Here is an 18,557-nt window from a genome sequence, read left to right as displayed (position 1 = left end):
ACCTCATGCGACTCATTTGAGGAATTCCTCATATTTTCCGCTCAAGTGAGTCCCCTTCATCTTATTTAGGTGCATTACATCTTACTGTACAATATAAGTTTTATTTATTAAATGATCAAAACTAAGAATGAACTCTATGGTTGATCTACATTGTATGAGATAAAGCTAAGAAGATCAAAACAAGATCATAAAACCGTCCACATTCACAATCCCCAAGTTGTATGTGATTCACATCATCAATTTATCATATTTTTGACATACCAAAAGTTTAAGCTGGTGGTTGAGGCTCATGGAATAGATCTATATTCTATCAATATATCATGGTTCACTATTACTATCATGCAAGACTATTTGGGCGGGGGTTAAACCAAGCAAAATAAAAGCGAGCTTATTGTTTTACTTCTTTGGGGGATTAACCTATAACTTTGTCTCCGAAGAAACTTGCACGACTATAATATTGGTTAAGAGTATAACCCACATGTGAGTTAGTAAAAGTTGTCCCACATTGAAGAATTAAGAGAGAATGACTAATATATAGATTGGTGGGTTACTCCACCTGTCACCAATTGGTTTTAGGATGAAACCCTACAAACCTTGTTTATGGTCAAACTCTCTCCGACATGGGCTTGTATTCCAACAATGCTATCTAGATGTATAGACTATAGTCTATATTCTTAGAAAAAAACTGTGCATTTTGTGACTTGTGGTCCTTTGTTTTTTCGGCTTTGTTTGATCTAACACAAAAGGTTGCTTGTCTTCGTTGTTTTTTTAATCTCATTATCTTTATATAGTATATATTCGTAGAAAAGAAACTGTACATTTTGTAACTTGTGGTCCTTTATTTTTTCGGCTTTGTTTGATCTAACCCCAAAGATTGCTTATATTAGTTGTTTTTTTCACTCTCGTTATCTTTGAAATGATATCAATTTTTTAGTAGGTGACTTACTATACTATACAGATGTGAAGTTGAATCTTTTAATTAAAATTTTGTTAGGAGAACTTTTTAAGAATGACATGTAACATTGTCAAGAATGACAAGTTACGTGTTACATAAACTGTTCCTACAGAACACAATTTGAAAATTGAACTCTTTAACTGATTTGATGAATTGAGAAAAGTGTGCATCGTATTCGTACGTACCCAAGATTCAAGTATATAGTTGGTGCCTGCTGGAGTAATTTACTAGTAGATGGTAAATATACATGGCAAATCTGATGCACATGTAGTGTGCCTGAACAATTTTGTCTTACCAACCAATGATAATGATGCATCTTGGATCCACTCAAGTTAATTTAGGCAATGACATCACTATGTTTTACATGTTAACTTTTTTTGCTGAATTTTTTTGGCTATTAGTATATCTTCAGAGGATCAAAAATAAGAACCACCCATCGATTAATCGATAATTCGATAGAGTACGTGCCCAAGATTCTAAGTGTTACTCGTATATTTGTGACATGGAATACTTCTTGTAAGGGTATGCATCGGTCCAGGACCAGTCCAGATTGGAATCGGCTGGACCGGTGAATCGGAATCCGGCATTTTTTGGACCGAGATCAAACCAGAAAAATTTCGGATTGGTCCGGTCCTAGACCTCTTCGACCGGATTTTTTTTTCAAAAAAAAAATATATTTTTATTTTATTTAAATATATTTATAAATTATATATATAAAAAGAATAAATAGTAAGTTTTTAAGTTTCTAACTTTCTACCTTTTAATTTTTTTTAACATATAAACTTTTTTTTACTAAAATAATAGAAATTCCGGTCCAATCGGAATTTTTCGGGTTTGGATCGGACCGGACCGGTGAACCAGAATCATGATATTCAGCGGATCGGGGACCGGAATCTCCCGTCTGAACCGGTTTGTGCACGCCAATACTTGTGGCTATTAAGGAAATATTGTGAATATATTTTCCTAATTTGTTATTATCTTTTAGGAGAATATAATTGTGTTGTATTTAATAGAGAGGCCAGAGAGCCACCCGTAAAAAAAAAGTTATATACTCCCTCCGTCCCAAAATATAGTTCCCATTTCCATTTTGGGTGTCCCAAAACTTAGTTCCCATTTCTATATTTAGTTCCACATTTTTCCATAATTTGTCTAGAAAAACCGTGTCCCATCATTTATTTGCTTATTGAATTTTGTTTTTTCCTTTGTTTATTCAACCAAAATGTTACAATTAATGCTCTTTCACCAATTACTCTCTATTCTCTCTCCTAAAATCATCTTTTCCCATACAACATTTATTTGAATAAACAAAATATATTTATTATTCCTCTTAGTAACTACTTGCATAAATTATCGTGAAAAAAGGGAAATGGGAACTATATTTTGGGACGGAGGGAGTATAATTTTTGAAACATGACCAAATTTGTGGCATTTATTAGTTAGAAATTACTTGCCATGTATATTCAACTTTTGGAAATGTACCTCTCACATATATAATTTAATCGGATTAAACAAACTATGAAGAAATATTTTGTGGTCTTTTAAACTTTTTGAGATTATTGATAGATGAGGTGGGATAGGGGGAAAAGGATGAAAATCAATTCATATAAAATAGTAATAAGTCTATAAATTGACATAAAATATTTGAAAAATGAAATTGCACTTCATAAACATGTTTTTGAAATTTAAAAAATGATACAAAGTATATCTTCAAAAAGAGAACCACCAATAAAAGGTCACAATTAATTTCTTGGCTTGTATTTTCAACATAGGGAAGAAAATCGATCGTTTCGAATAAAATAGTACTCCCTCTGTTTTTTTTTATCTTTCTCACTTAGAATCTTGACACTATTCATGCATAGAGAGAATCTTCTCAAATATTCTCAATTTATAAGAAAAAACATAGTCATGTGGGATCTTGTTTGATTCGTCTCAATTAGTACTTTATTAATATTCAATAGTTATAATTTTTACTAATATATAATGAAAGATATTTAAGTTTTAAAACGTGCATTGGCAAACGTGCAAAGTCAAAGTAGGAATGATAAAAAAAAACAGAGGGAGTACTAGTCTAAGTAAAATGAAGGTACATCTTAATATTTTTCAAAAAAAAAAAGGTACATCTTAATAAATGTGATAAGGAAAATAATCTCCCTCCCAAATCACATTTATATGCTTGGTAGAATTTGACCACAGACCGTACGTCTAAAGCTACGATGCCTACCCAAGTTTTTCTTTTATCAACGTTAAAAGGAGAACCAAATCATTAGAAGAGATCATCTTTTTACAATTTTTATCATACATTTGCGTGTACCATGAACATGTTACATTTAAGTAGAGATGACCAACAATACGGGCCAATCTAGCCCAGCCCATCTCGTGGCCCGTGTGGGTCGAGCCCAATAAAAGCCTGGGTCAACTCGCATCGAACCGTGAAATTGGTGGGTTGATCTTGGGCCGAATTTTTTGAACTCAACCCACGAATGTCCGCTACTAGCCCATGAATCGGACCAGTCCAACCAAATAATTATCCAAATTGTGTATATTTTTTACTCAAATTGTATATATTTTGATCAAATTGCATATATTATAATTCAATCAAATTAAAAATAATGAAATTATTCATTAATATTAATAATTATATATAGTTTAATTAATTTTAAAGGTTTTATATAACAATATATAATTTTGAAAAAAAAAAATAAAAAAATTCTCATTCCGCATCGCTAGCCGGTCCAGTTCACTAGGCCCACGAATCACCATAATCATTCCCCGAACTGTGAAAACCAACAACAGATTGGCGTTGGCCAAGATTTTTCAACTCATGGACTAGCTCGTCCAAAATTTCACGGTCCGATCCTAGGTCGTGAAATCTCATCCTGGCCCACCCAGCTCTCACTAGTTGCCATCTCTATATCCAAGACTATTTTTTTTTTCTCATTTTTCATTTGAAATAATCCAAAAATGAGTAAAATATATTAAAAGGATAATTAATTATTCCAAATGAGCAAAAAATAATCTTAAATGTAAGACACAAATGATACACCCAGATATACGACGAATGAACTCACCATCCTATCAAGTAAGGAAGCCTGAACAAATGTCTCGAGCTCCGTACTTATATATCTATATACAATAATAAATAAGGTAGGGCTTCACAATATACAACAGGGCAACAAGTTAGCACTACCAGTACACTACTAGTATAAAATGCCATACTACTATTAACATTTGTAGAGTTTTTATTCCAAAGAATCAAAAATCTCTCCCTTTTCTCCCCACTCTCATAACTACTTTTATTATTATCAAATGGCGGTTCAAAGAGTGAAGATGCTCAATGGCCGCAAATCATCCTCAACACTTGTTAAAGAACACAACAATGTTGATGATAATAATAATAATAACAACAATGTTAATGAGATTAAGGAGTTTAATCCAGGTTCTCCTCCACCATTCAAAATAGCAGATATTAGAAATGCAATTCCAAAACATTGTTGGGTGAAAAACCCTTGGAAATCCATAAGTTATGTTGTTAAAGATATTGTTGTTGTTTTTACATTGGCTACTTGTGCTTCTTTCTTCAACATTTGGTTTCTTTGGCCTCTTTATTGGGTTTCACAAGGTACCATGTTTTGGGCTCTCTTTGTTCTTGGCCATGATTGGTGAGTTTTTCTTTTACTTTTTCTACTACCTTTTTTTTAGCTACTTTAGCAATAAATGTTGAATATATTTCTTGAAATAGTATTATTTTATATGTATTTATGACAAAATCATACGTCGATTTGGTAAGGGCATCATGTTCAGCATTACGGTGAGTTTTCAGTTTTTGGTGTTAGATTTTTTTTAGGCCCCTTTCGAAAACCCGTGATAAGATGAATTGCCTCTGAGCTGCCCTCGCACAGGGCTACTCACCTAGAGGCCAAGAAATATAAAAGTCATATCTCATATGATATAAGTTAAAGGGTATAACAAACTGATTAATTATAGTTATAGTAAACATGTCAATTTTGAAAACTGAGAATAAAAATTAGAATCACTTTTTTTATATATATATATATTTGTTTTTGGTTATTAAAGATACTGAAGACTAGAAACAGAAAACAATAACGAACCAGCATTGCGTTGATTTTTACTTCATATAGTCGGCCCATAGACAACATATGTATATATATACTTTTTTATTAAATCAGGATCTAGGTTTAGGAGTGGGGCAACAGGAGTTCCATTTTTGGAAGTGTATGAATTAAAATTTTATTTCGTTTAGTAATTTAAAAAGAGTATATACTATAAGATGCCATTTTGTTTAGTGCTTATAATGTGAATTATTGCTTGGTAGTAGAAATCTATAATATGTTATTTTCATGCTGCCAGGAATATTAATAGTATAATACTATGATATTTTTCTGATTCTGCATGACATGTGAGTTATTTTTGTTTTTGTTGTAATGGCAGTGGGCATGGAAGTTTTTCGAATAATCCCAAGTTGAACAGTGTAGTAGGCCACTTGCTTCACTCTTTTATTCTTGTACCATATAATGGATGGTATGTTGTTTTTGCTGCTTATGAAATTATCTTGCAAAACCATTTTTTATGCCTTAATTTGTTGGCTAATGATAATACTTCATCTGTTTCGTCGTTTTAAATGCAACAAATGAGTATTATTTGTGAGATATACAATATTGATTTGTTGCATTTAAAACGAAACATAGGAAGTATGTCTGATTTAAACTGAAAGCTTTAATCTTTTGGTGATAATGTAGGAGGATTAGTCATAGAACTCATCATCAAAACCATGGTCATGTTGAGAATGATGAATCTTGGCACCCAGTAAGCTTGTCAACTCTATTTTCAAGTTATTATTATTGCTATTAGCTATTACTTTTGTACTAGACGCACTTACAATAACTTAAAAGGAAAAACTCGTTAACTATTGTACATACGCTTCATTATAAGACTTAGTATAAGTCTGGTATCGAAATTGTTTTTTCTTGGAGACTGGGATTTAAAAAGTGAACCTCATTTTCGTCCTATAATGAAATGCCAACCAACTAAATTGATAAAAGGGAAAACCCTGAAACAAAATAATCATATCATATCCAATTAACTTACGAAATCTATTATCGAGCTCCCCCTCGATTCTTTTGCGAATTTTATTATTGATTTATTCTTGTGCGCTTTATTTCAGTTGTCCGAAAAAATGTACAATAGTTTGGACACTATGACAAAGAAGTTAAGGTTCACCTTTCCATTTCCATTGCTTGCATATCCAATTTATCTGGTGAGCCTTCAATTAAATTATCTTGATAATTATTTTGTTTAACCTATTATTAACTAGCTTAATTATTAACAATTTATATAAAAAAATGGTACTACAGTGGAGAAGAAGTCCAGGAAAAGCAGGCTCACATTTCAACTCAGAAAGTGATTTATTCACTCCAAATGAAAAACATGATGTTATGATCTCTACACTTTGTTGGTCTGCAATGGCAGCTTTGCTTGTGAGTTTGTGCTTTGTTATGGGCCCTGTTCACTTGCTCAAACTCTATGGTATTCCCTATGTGGTGAGTTTTGATATTTGTTCTCTGATATTCTTTTTCAATCTACCAATATATAAAATGGAGTAAACAGAATAAAATGGTTTATCTTATTGTTGTTCACATATTATATGTATTGATTTCAGATCTTTGTCATGTGGCTGGACATGGTGACTTACTTGCATCACCATGGCCCTGATGATCACAAACTTCCTTGGTACCGTGGCGAGGTACGTTCTTGTTTAAATCTATTAGAGTAACATTATATGTAAAAGGATAGTATGGTTTTTTTACTAGTCGTAGTCTGTATTATAAATACTATATATTACCCCTGTTCTTTTTTAGTTGCAACGTTTGACAAATTGCACTATTCATGTTCTCTTATTTGACCACATTTATTGCTTTATATGTTAAACAAAATATAGTCATGTGAGGTCTTGTTTGATTCGTTTCGATGTAAGCTTTCATAATATCAAATTTTTATAATTTTTACTTACATACAATTAGAGATAAAACGATTTGAAATTGTACATTGGCAAGCGTGAAAGTCAAAACGTTGCAACTAAATAAAAACAGAGGTAGTATATTAAATGATGTCAGGATTAACATAATCAGGTTAATAGAATTATTCTTTACACTTAGTACAAAATCAACTCATTCACCTCGTAGATTTCTCTTTCATTCAATAAACATTTTTTACGTCATCCTTTACACCTAAAAAATAAGAAACATGATGACTACAAATTTCGAACATACAACAAGAAACAGAGTATAATAAATGAGAATACAATAAGACAAAAGACCTCGTTCATCAACTTTTTCAATTTTAGTTTGCGATTTCATTTAGTAACCATCATTCTTTGCACCATTTGAAAGAAGCTAGTATTTATTAATTTGGTCTGTTTTCTATTTGACGACCCCTTAGTACAGTCTGTTTTCAAATGACTTTTCCATATAACAATAACAAACGTTATTAAATTTTGGATGTTTTTAGATGTGTATATTTTCCAAATATCAATTTTTATAATCTTAAATATATCAATAATCGAAGTTATATGATTGCAATAACATAAAATCAAATCGAAACAATTACTAATTAGAAGACGGAAAGAGTATATACTAATATTAGGATGTATAAATTACAAGTTTGATTTTATGTCCTTTCTTTAGGAATGGAGTTACCTTCGAGGAGGGCTTACAACAATTGATCGTGATTATGGATGGATAAACAACATCCACCATGACATTGGCACTCATGTTATTCATCATCTTTTCCCACAAATTCCACATTATTATCTAATTGAAGCAGTAAGTACATATTCATTTTAAAAATTTCTTCCGTTTCATTATACTCGCTACATTTTTCATTGTGGTAAGTTTCACGTTACTTGCTACACTTTCTTTTTACTCTCTACTTCTCTCTTCTCCAAAAATTGACTAAGAGTCCGTGCATTAAGAAGTGTAGCGAGTAATATGAACAGAGGGAGTACATAACTCAATTATTCAATTTACATTGTTTTTGTTCTTCTGACATTTGGTAATTATTTAATGTGATCTTTCAGACAGAAGCAGCAAAGCCAGTTCTTGGGAAGTACTACCGTGAACCAAAGAAATCTGGACCTATTCCATTATATTTAATTAATGTTCTCTTAAACAGCTTTAAGAAAGATCATTATGTTAGTGATACTGGAGATGTTGTCTACTATCAAACTGACCCAAAATTGTAGTAGGACATAGATAATTTAAAGGACACTATAGAATATAGATTATTTGGGATCCAATCAGATTTGTGATTAGTCATAAATTATGGAATTTCAGCCCCAAATTGTCATTTAATTTGGGATTTATAGTTGTTATACTTAGTGAAATGAGTATAATAAGCATGATTATTGTTTTATGACTATTTGGTTAATCAGTTTGTATCACACATCATTTGCATGACTATTGTATTGATTTGTCACTAATTTTCTGTGTATTTCACGGCTTGTAGTTTCTTGTTAGTGGATCTAATTGGTACATAAAGAGTTGAGAAAAGATTTCATCACACTCACATAAGCTGAATTGAGTTGCGTAACTATTAAGCAGTTTATAAGGGTGAAAAGTTTATCATATCCCTACTTTTTTTCTCTCATTCCTTGAGTGAAAACTAACTTTAAATTGCTTCATATAAGATACTATTGTATTGATTTATCACTAATTTTCTATTAACACTAGTAGGTCTATTTCACGGCTTTTAATTTTCACTTTTTTGTTAGTGCAAAGAAGGTGAAATATCAATATATCATATCAATAATTTATTAGATTTTACCAACCAAACAAGCTGATATCCACATATGTACGTGGATAATTCAATATTTTATGTGAATAATTCAATATCTATAAAAACTAAATGATGTCAAGTGTTAATATAATGATCACTATTACTATGTGATGCATATATGACATCACAAGTAGAAAAAAAAAATACTAGCAATATTTTCAAGAAAAATATTCATCAACAAAATTTAATACTACATCATACAAGTAAGATTATCAATCATCAAACTTCTCACAATTGTGAATTTTGTGATTCTCATCATCACAGTACTAAAAATTCTACTACGTATTTTCCATAATCTTGCTGATAGAGATTTGTTCACGGGCTGATTGGCCCACTAGTGTGCTGGCTTACTTTGGTCCTAAATTTTTGGTGGGCCCTCAAATCTGGACCACAGAGATACTAGGTTAGTGGTCCACATTGAGAACTTTTCAGCTGTCCTAAGAATCTTGTACTTGACTATTTTTATACTCACTCCACTTCGCAAATACTTTTATAGTTGGTTATATATGACCATAAATATAAATACTTCCTCCGTTCCGTTTTAAATACAATAAAGGAATATTAGGAAATAATTACATGTTTGAAAAATTATAGATAGTAGAATTTTTTTACTTCTTCCGTTTCTTTTTAGATGTTACACTTTCTATTTTAGGAAGTTTTAAATTAGATGTTACACTTTTATTTTGGGTAATAACTTCTCTCTATCTTTCTCCTATCACATGTTCACATGAGACCCTTTTGTTTTTCATTCTCTCTATCTCTCTCCTCTCCAAAAATTACCTAGGAGTCCGTAATTTGAAAAGTGTAACATCTAATAAAAAACGGAGGAAGTATAACTTTGTTGTTATTCAAAATATACATTGGATATCATTTAAGAGAAATAGTGATAGTATTTTTAAATTAAATATTGTATAATATTACCATAGTTTTCACAATACATGCATCATTTGCCTTTTCACGTATTACGACATGATTTTTTCTAAAATTCACATCTCTAATTGCGTTTAAGTAAAAATTATAAAAAATTGATATTTGAAATCCTTGAATTGAAATGAATTTAATAAGATTACACTTGACTATATTTTTTCTTACATTATGATGAGAGGTATATTGTCAAAGTTGGTTAATGAATAGTGTCCAAATGAGAAATGGTGCATATATTGTAGAACAAAGGTACTATATTAGAAAAAAAAATAAGGTCAATGTTTACAAATTATAATCTCAATACTCATATTATAATAAAAACTTATCCTTTATTATAGTGGTGGATCTAGAAACTATATGCAACGGGGTCAGTAACAATAAGTGTTTGAGAAAGTAATGTTAATGTAGCATGAGATTCTTTTATAAAGTTGAGTGATATTCCTTTTACTATCATTTAACACTTTTATCTATATTTTATACATAAAATATTATATTTTTTTCTCGTATTATTTTCCCTCAAGCGGGTTCAAGTGACCCCTCTTTCATGAGCTTACATCAGCCACTGCTTTCTAGGATCTTTTAGATATTTTTTCCTTAAAATTTCCAGATATGTAAAGTAATTTGTTGTATTGCTTCTCAAATGAATAACAAACTTACCATTCTTAGGCTTTATGAATAGTCTGAACTCTGAAAGTGTGACTTTAAGAGGAGTGGATGGTAGTTTATTCACCTCTCACCCCTAAAACAAGGTTAGAATCCTGGTGCTTTACTTAGAATTTATTTACCCATCCTTCCGTATAGGCTCTTTGAAAAATAAATGTTGTAATAAAAAAATCCGACTATAGCCATTGGAATACTCTACATATTTGAGTTATTACTCGCATTATAAGTTAGAAGAGTTACTTTTATAATTTTTAAATTAATTTTATTATGGGAATTTTTTTTAAATTTATAAGTGGATCGAACTCTTCTACTCTTTATTAAAAATTGCCTACAGTTCTATCAAATTTATCAAAATATGCATTGGTGTCGAAGTATTGTCCACATCAATAAGATATATAATTTCCTTTTGGTGAAGCCGTGAAGGTACCATTAAAATAAAAAAGATTTTCTGGATCTCAATTCTCACTTTCTCAGGTACCAAAAAGAGAACACCGAAAATAAAGTTCACCAATAAATCTTGAGATCCAACTATCAACTAATATAGGTCCACTGTCTACTTCATTGTTGAAAAGTAAGGAGGTAGTTTGTCCTCTTTTAGTGTTGTAATTAAACTTAACAAACAAACAAATAAAACTTAGCAATAAAATTGTATAGATTTATATATTTTTTTATAATTGGTAAGATGAATGACCCTATTAAACTAAATTGACACCTCTTGCATATATAACCAGCCAACAGGTTTGCAGGTCAGACTCCTTAGGAGAAAAGGAGATGTAGCATTAAAATTGTAAATGTGGACCGTATGTAGTGTGTATGTTTCTCCCTTATGAGGAGCGGATCGAATTTTATTACTACTGTCTATAAGAGATTTCTTCGGTAAAATCAGTCAGTTGGGGGGCCTGAGAGACGATGGTTTACCCTATGGGCTATGGCGGATGTTAGCGATTCGAGTCCTCTTATCTCCCATGCATCTTGATCAATTGAATCACTTCATTGTGGATTCCTACACGATCGAAGCTTTTGTAAACGTGTTTCCGGTTCCCATATCTTTCACCACTCAGTATTACTCATATTTAAGTCAAATACCATCATACTTTCGTATTCTCTCATTCTTATGTCCGAAAATAATGTCAATAATAATATATGTGAACGCAATTTATATACTTGTATATTCATTAATGATGTATATATTGTGTGTATTTTTTATGGTCCTATTACGAGGAGTTTCTCACCACCTTTGATGAGCGAATTAATCTCCTGCCAGAGTTTGCATGGGTATCTTGAAAGGCAACATCTTTTTCAGTTGGGAATTTTTCCATACCCAAAGCTCGAACCCGAAACCATAGTTAAGAAGCGAGAGATCCTTAACCAATTACGTCAACGCTGTTGATATATATTATGTTTATTAAATAGGAAGAAGAATGCATAACAACTTCACGTCATGGATGATTGCTTAAAGCTGTTGATTATAATTAATAAGGTAGAAAAGCTATGTCAATGTGTGTTAATTTATGGCACGTCGGCATGCACATGTGGTTTCTGTTCTACTACTGTGATTAGTAAACAATGTATAATTGACATTTATAGATGAAATGAGTTATCATGCGTTACATCTTAAATTATTATAGCTCGTACGAGATAAGTAGTGGGCTAATAGCCTAATATGGTTAGTGGTTATTGCATTTTTATTGCACCTTAACCATATTGAGGAAATAGGAATGAGGAGAGTAACACCACAAAGGAACAAGGATGATATAGTTGTGATAATTATTGAATAAATCATTATTTTATTAATAAATAGCCGCACAGAGTAGTTAAGGTATTTCTTTGACAAAATTAGAGGGTGTTTGGAGGAGAAAATTGAATGTGCGTGGATTTAGCAGTCGCAATTGTGTATGGTTTGTCAATTGTCAGTCGTAAAAAGAATTATATTTTTGAATGGAATTACTTATTACGTAGATCATAATCTCCATTCTAAATTTAGGTTGCCCATCAACAAAATGATAGAAGTCATAAGTTGATCGAGCTGAGGTTGAACTTGGAATGATTGGACTCGTAACACTTGTATTACTACGAAGTTTTTGCAATATTTTTGAAATCCCTATATGTATAAGTAAATATCGATTAGTTAACTCATGTCTCTTCGAGCTTTTCAAGTCTCTTAAGTTGAAATTGGCTTTATGCAACTCATGAAATATCAAGATGATGTTTAGCAACTAGAATGCAATCATAAATAGGAGAAGCTCATGAACATTTTTCTTATATATTGTATTTTTTGCTAAAAGAAATAATAATGATACTTTACAAGAATTTACATAACAAATAGACGTCATACATCAAAAATTGACAGTTTGACACAGATGAGAGTACAAGTAGCAGTCCACCACCCTTCTTTTTATCACAAGAAGTCTACAACATCACAAGTTATAACCCTTCAAGCTATACTAACATTTGTTATATGGAAAAAATTTGGGATAAACTAAGTAATATTTGAGTCATGCTCGATTTTTTCAATTTATGTATATATGAAAACGTTTGGATGATTATAAATTGAATTGAAAATTTTAATTCACCTATACTGCTCAAATAATCGATATTGATTCAAATTTAATTTTATCTAGTCAATGCAAAAAAAAAACACCTTAATTGGAGTTCCAATACAATCATTTCTTGACATGTTTAGGGGGAATTTTATCTTTTATGAATACCAAACACTAAAGTTTCACCTGCCATGGAATCTTGATGTTTGCTCTTGCTCTCCATCATTCACTACTTTTGCCAGTGGCCAGTGGCTTTATTCAAGAGAAAGTACTCTCTTATCTTTCTTTCCTTTTTTGTCAGAAAAAACAGCCAAAGAGGCCTATTAGGCCATGTTTTTTCTGGACAGTTTTAGTTTAGTTCAGTACACTTCAATTCACTTTAACTAGAGGTGGGCAGGTGGCAAACGAATCATACGAAACGGATATAGATCGACTCAAAATGGGTCGGGTCATAATCGGGTCAACTTTGTGTTCTAGTTACGTTCGGGTCGGGTTTGTTCGGATATGGTTTCATGTCGGGCCCATGAGATTTCGAGTTAAATCGGGTCGGGTTAGATTGGGTTCTAATCTCCCAAATAAATAAAGCACATATAAGACTAATGAAAATAAATTAAATAATTAATGGACAGTGGCTAAATCATGTATAGTATTTCATGACAATATTTTCCTTAAATTTGTTTAAAAAGTAACTAATATAACAACTTTTCGGTCGGGTTCGGGTTGTTGTCATTATTATCGGGTTAATTTCGAATCTGGTAAATTCATGTTCGGTTCATATTCAGGTCTATTTTAATTCGGATCGGGTTCAGTTCTGTTTTGGGGTCGTTATTTTGGGGTGAAAAACGGGTTTTGGTACTATTTCGGGTCGTTATTTTTGGGTGAGAACGGGTTTTGGGTAGGTTACGGTTATGTGTCTATTTTGCCGGCTATAACTTCAACTACTCTCAAGTCTCGATATTTCAGTTCAACTCATTTCAACCTAAAAGAATAAGCCTTAATCTTTCTCTTTTGGGTCATATTATTCATTTTTTTGATAAATAAAACTTCGAGGGAGAATATTTTAAAATGATGATTAAAATTGTCAAAATATTCACTGCGCAGCGACTTTATTTGTCACAGGCCCACAGCAGGACTAACCGAATAACGAAATAAGGCTATATTCTCAATGCTGCTCTTCTTTATGCTAATCCTACCCCCTCTTGTTCTCTATAACTTCAAGATCATTAGAAAGGCGTGTATGAAAATGTATACACGTCACGTAACACTTCTGTTATTCTATTAGAATTGTCCAATGTGTATATACATGTCGATTTACAAAAGTAAAATTAGCTTGCAACAAGATTTAAACCTACGACCTCTTGCTATTATATATGACACATACCATCTCAACCTACTTTTAATCATGCCTTAAGTGTCTACATTATTATATTTGTACCTTTTAAATGTCAAGTTTACTTAATATATATTAATGGGACTAGAGAAAAATACATATCAAGTTCGAAATCAATACCAACCCGGGGAAACGTTCGGGCCCAAATACTATTTATTTATTTATTTGGAGTACTTTTATTTCTCCACTTTCTAAGTTTTTGAGACAAGAGAAATTAATTAAGCTCTTTCGAGCACAAAAATCTGAGTCATTTGCTCATCCACTTCATCGGCAAAGTTAGCTAGCAACTGCTTGCTAACTCGGCGTATCTCTAGGAAACTCTCTAGCTCTGTTATATGATAGGACTAGTGCCCTATAAACTATTACAAGTATGCAATAACAACAAAATGAGAAAGTAGTAGTGTCTATCTTTTAAGACTTAAAAAGTGTTAGACGTTGATATATATATACTTCCTCCGCTCCTATTTAATTACTTCCAGTTCCACGCTTATGCTTTGTTTTAGTAGTAATACAATGTGTTAGTATTTAAGGTTGATATTAATACTTTCTTTGAATAGGAGAATTTGGAGGGTAAGCAAGAGACACATTTTCCCTTGTTTGGATACACAGAGTCATGATGGAAGGGATATATGGGAATTAGAAGGATTCATTATTTTTCCACTTAGCAAATCTGGTTAAGGTTTAGAATCTGAAACTTATCAAACTTTTCATTAAATTTTAGAGGAATATATATATATACAGCCTAATATCAGAAATCTTTACTGAACTAGATATCTTAACAACTTAACAGATAGGAATATAATACAAGACTTCTAAGTCCTAATAAACATGATACTCTAATATAATATAGTTACCGTAACTCTAATAAATCCTTCCGGTGTTAGAAAAAATTTGAAGAAAAGTGCAGGTGCCTAAATTTCCTCTTATCATTGCTATCTAAACAAAGTTCTATAAGCTCAAAAATCCATGATGGTAAAACAGACATACCTTCCTCCAGTTGTACTGACTACTGTCTACTAGAATCCAGTCTTCAAGAGAACAATCTTGCATCTTTATCAGAGTGAAGAACATAAACAACTCGATTCTCTTTCACAAACAATGGGAAAGTCATTGTTACATAAAACGCGAAACGCAGCCTCTAGAGTAAATCAGATGGACTCCTAGACCACGTACCACATTCTGCGTTTCGGGATGCGTCCCCTGGAACGTGGAAGGTGGCCACGTACCACGTTCCCGGTATCCTTGGGAAGGTACTCCGCGAACCATTCCTGTGAGACTGCAAAACTATACAGTTGCACAAAGTTAGAATGTTGAAGAAAACTACGGCCAAAGTAATTCATGTATGACCTTTATATACCTGGACATATTCTATGTTTGATGCAGCAGCAGCTGCTTTCAGAATACTGTCAGTAATCTCTGTAATCATCTTAGCAGCACCAGCTTCAGCTGCAATTGCACCAGATTCAGTGAATGTCTCTTAGATGATGCTAGCATTCTTGTATTTCTTGACTTCAACTAAAGTCTTGAAAAAGATAGATCTCTCTTATGTTCTTATACAAACCTACATGTAAATAATTAGCAATTGCCAATCACATGAATTAATCAACCTAACATTCAGGTGATCAATCATCTTATGTTATGCCTAGAGGTGATTATGGGCCGGACCGCGCCTAAAAAAATTATCCATTAGTCGGGCCGGGCCAAATTTTGTGCCCAAAACTCGCTATTTCGGGACAAAATCGGGTCGGGCCAAAAAATTAGACTGAAAAGCCATTTTTGACTTGCCCAAAGCAAAAAAAAAGTCGAGAAGGCCAAAAAATTTTGTCCAAACACACCCAAAAATCGGGCCGGGCTGAGGTTTATCAGCTCTAGTTCTGCCATATGGTAAAGACGCTAACTATAATGTTGTATCAGGCTCTTTATTGTTCAAAATGAGCATAGAGTTAATTTATATGTCCAATTTATCAAGTTAACAAGACAAAAATATGACTACCATGCATGACAAGTGAATCAAATATATCCTCATCAGAATTCATTATTTCATTAGTTTGCATTCACATTAGAGGTACATATGCTTAAGAAGCAGCTGCGACTCTATCAGTTCTCAAATTTAATCCACAAAAACTTATATTGCTACAAACTATGTTACTCAGATACAGATTAAGTGTCTACTCGGATACAGGTGTCCAAGTGTCCGATTCGGATATTTTATAGAAAAAGTCAAGTTTTTAGTTTAAAATGAAGTATTCAAGTAAAGTATCGTGTCGAACACAATACGACAAATGAAGGTGTTGGAGTAACACTGGCTACAAAATTTAACGCCACGATGAACATGAAGTACAATCAAATGCAACCAAGGAATCAACAGACTGAAAAAGTTCGCCGGCTAGCAAGGACCACGCAAGAAGTGTGTGTACACCTTAACGGCCCGTTCATCGTTAATAAATAGTGGTAATGGAAATAAATTTTTAAATGTAATGTTACAAGTGATTCTCACAATTTGACCATAAAAAGATGATTACTTTAAAACAGGTTAAGCTATAATTCCTACTTTCTTCTTTAAATGGCTAAGGTTAACGCATAAGGTCAATACAGGTCAAGCATATACAAAAACTAAATGTCTTAACTATCACTACCCTGTCGCAGAAATATTGTCTTAGTTGAAAAACTTGGTATTTTGATCAAAGAATTCACTTTATGTCCAATTCACATAAGAAAGATAATACAAGCAAACTACAATTATTTGGATTATGCAAATTGCAATTTGCCAACTTACCAAAGTAATGGTTACTATCAATCGTTACTCATGTATTCAAAATGTACGCCACGTTTGCCGTTCAAACCTTGCTATTTTAGATTGGTCCTAAGTTTGCAAATTCATTTCAGTTCAGTTCAGTTCAGTCAATTTCAGTTCAGTTTAGTTTTTCTATGCAATTTATTTCTCTCAGTTTAGTTTTCGTTTCAGTTCATATCTCAATCGAAAAGAATAGGTCCTAAGGCTCAAAGATTTTGTTGCAAAGAGTTTCCGCAGAAATTGTAAGGCAGCGGAGGTACGTACAAGCTATCCTACTCGACCTTCAATGGGTGTGAGAAGAACATTGGACTAACTATACCATCGCCTCGGACTGCAGCCAGGCAGTGATCGAGATTAATTCCAAAGAGGAGAGAAAAGATGAACTAACCAGACTAGTCAAAATGTCCAGAATATTCCTAGAGCAGGATGGAGGTCAGTTGGTGCATGAAAAAAGAGAAGCTAACATCCCCGCTGATGAGATGGCAAAGCGTGCAAAAAGAAGACTCACGTAGCTATTATGAGATTGAATGTATTTTATCCTCTTCCCCGACTTGTACTAAACTTATTATGCTAGATAGTTTTTTGGGCCAAAACTTCCCTAACTTGAATGGCACAAACAGTGAAGCCGTAACTCCTAACAGATGCCCAAAAACTAATATATTCATCGTCGTTTTAAGTCAAAAAAATATATATACCCAATATATTGTGCCCTAATTCTCAGGACGAAAAATGAAACCAAAGTCGTTCTTGCAAAGTTGAGGTACGATAACAAAGGTTGGAGATGCATAAATCTAAAGAAGTTAATATTGAAGGTCTCAAAATTTAGAGATAGCTCTAATAAACTTTTTCTACACATAGGTGCAAAAATGTAACTTTTTCAAGTGGTGTGTGCCTCATTTGATAAGTTAGTAGGTTAAAGATGAAGTTATGCAGCAATTTTGTAAGAAAATAATAATGATGCATAGACAATAAGACTAGTTACAGAGGAAGGCCAGTACTAGATGTAAGTTATTTGGGGCCCAATATGGTATCTAAAGGTCCTTTATGGGGTCCAATATGGTCTCTAAAGATCCACATAAAGAGCGCTCATCATAAGATTCTATAACTATTAAAGCCCGTTGGAACATCTTGGATAAGAGTTGTATAACATTACTCATGACTCAACCCATAAATTGACAGACCTGAGTACAACTTGTACAAGATTTTACCTTACTTAGACCCTAATCTGTTCAACTTATTTTAATTTATTTAAGATCTTATAAGATAAGATAAAATAAGATAAGATAAGATAAGATAAGATAAGATTAGATTAGATCAGATCAGATCAGATGTTCTGTTCAACTTATCTTCACGCATCTTAGAAAAAATAAGATAAGATAAGTTCAGATAAGATAAAATAAGATAAGACAAAATAAATTAAATCAAACGATTAGCTAATTG

General features: G+C 32.4%; 1 protein-coding gene across 2 annotated transcripts; it reads left to right on the top strand.

The window, feature by feature from the left end:
* LOC104903266 (omega-3 fatty acid desaturase, chloroplastic) lies at positions 1-8,390 on the top strand. 2 transcript variants are annotated; one of them, XM_057392833.1, is made up of 8 exons: positions 1-45; positions 5,405-5,494; positions 5,713-5,779; positions 6,138-6,230; positions 6,328-6,513; positions 6,633-6,716; positions 7,657-7,794; positions 8,049-8,390. In XM_057392833.1, exons 4-8 carry the CDS (start codon positions 6,150-6,152, stop codon positions 8,211-8,213), a joined length of 654 nt encoding a protein of 217 aa, XP_057248816.1. In that variant the 5' UTR covers positions 1-45; positions 5,405-5,494; positions 5,713-5,779; positions 6,138-6,149; the 3' UTR covers positions 8,214-8,390. The 2 variants fall into 2 exon arrangements, with proteins under 2 accessions (XP_057248816.1, XP_010689586.2); XM_010691284.4 differs by lacking the exon at positions 1-45 and adding an exon at positions 3,057-4,614.
* Positions 8,391-18,557: the final 10,167 nt, after the last annotated feature.

Source organism: Beta vulgaris, chromosome 2, assembly GCF_026745355.1.
Source record: "Beta vulgaris subsp. vulgaris cultivar EL10 chromosome 2, EL10.2, whole genome shotgun sequence".
Taxonomy (NCBI): Eukaryota; Viridiplantae; Streptophyta; class Magnoliopsida; order Caryophyllales; family Amaranthaceae; genus Beta; species Beta vulgaris.
The sequence above is the reverse complement of the archived record's forward strand: the minus strand, read 5'-3'. Positions and strand labels throughout refer to the sequence as shown.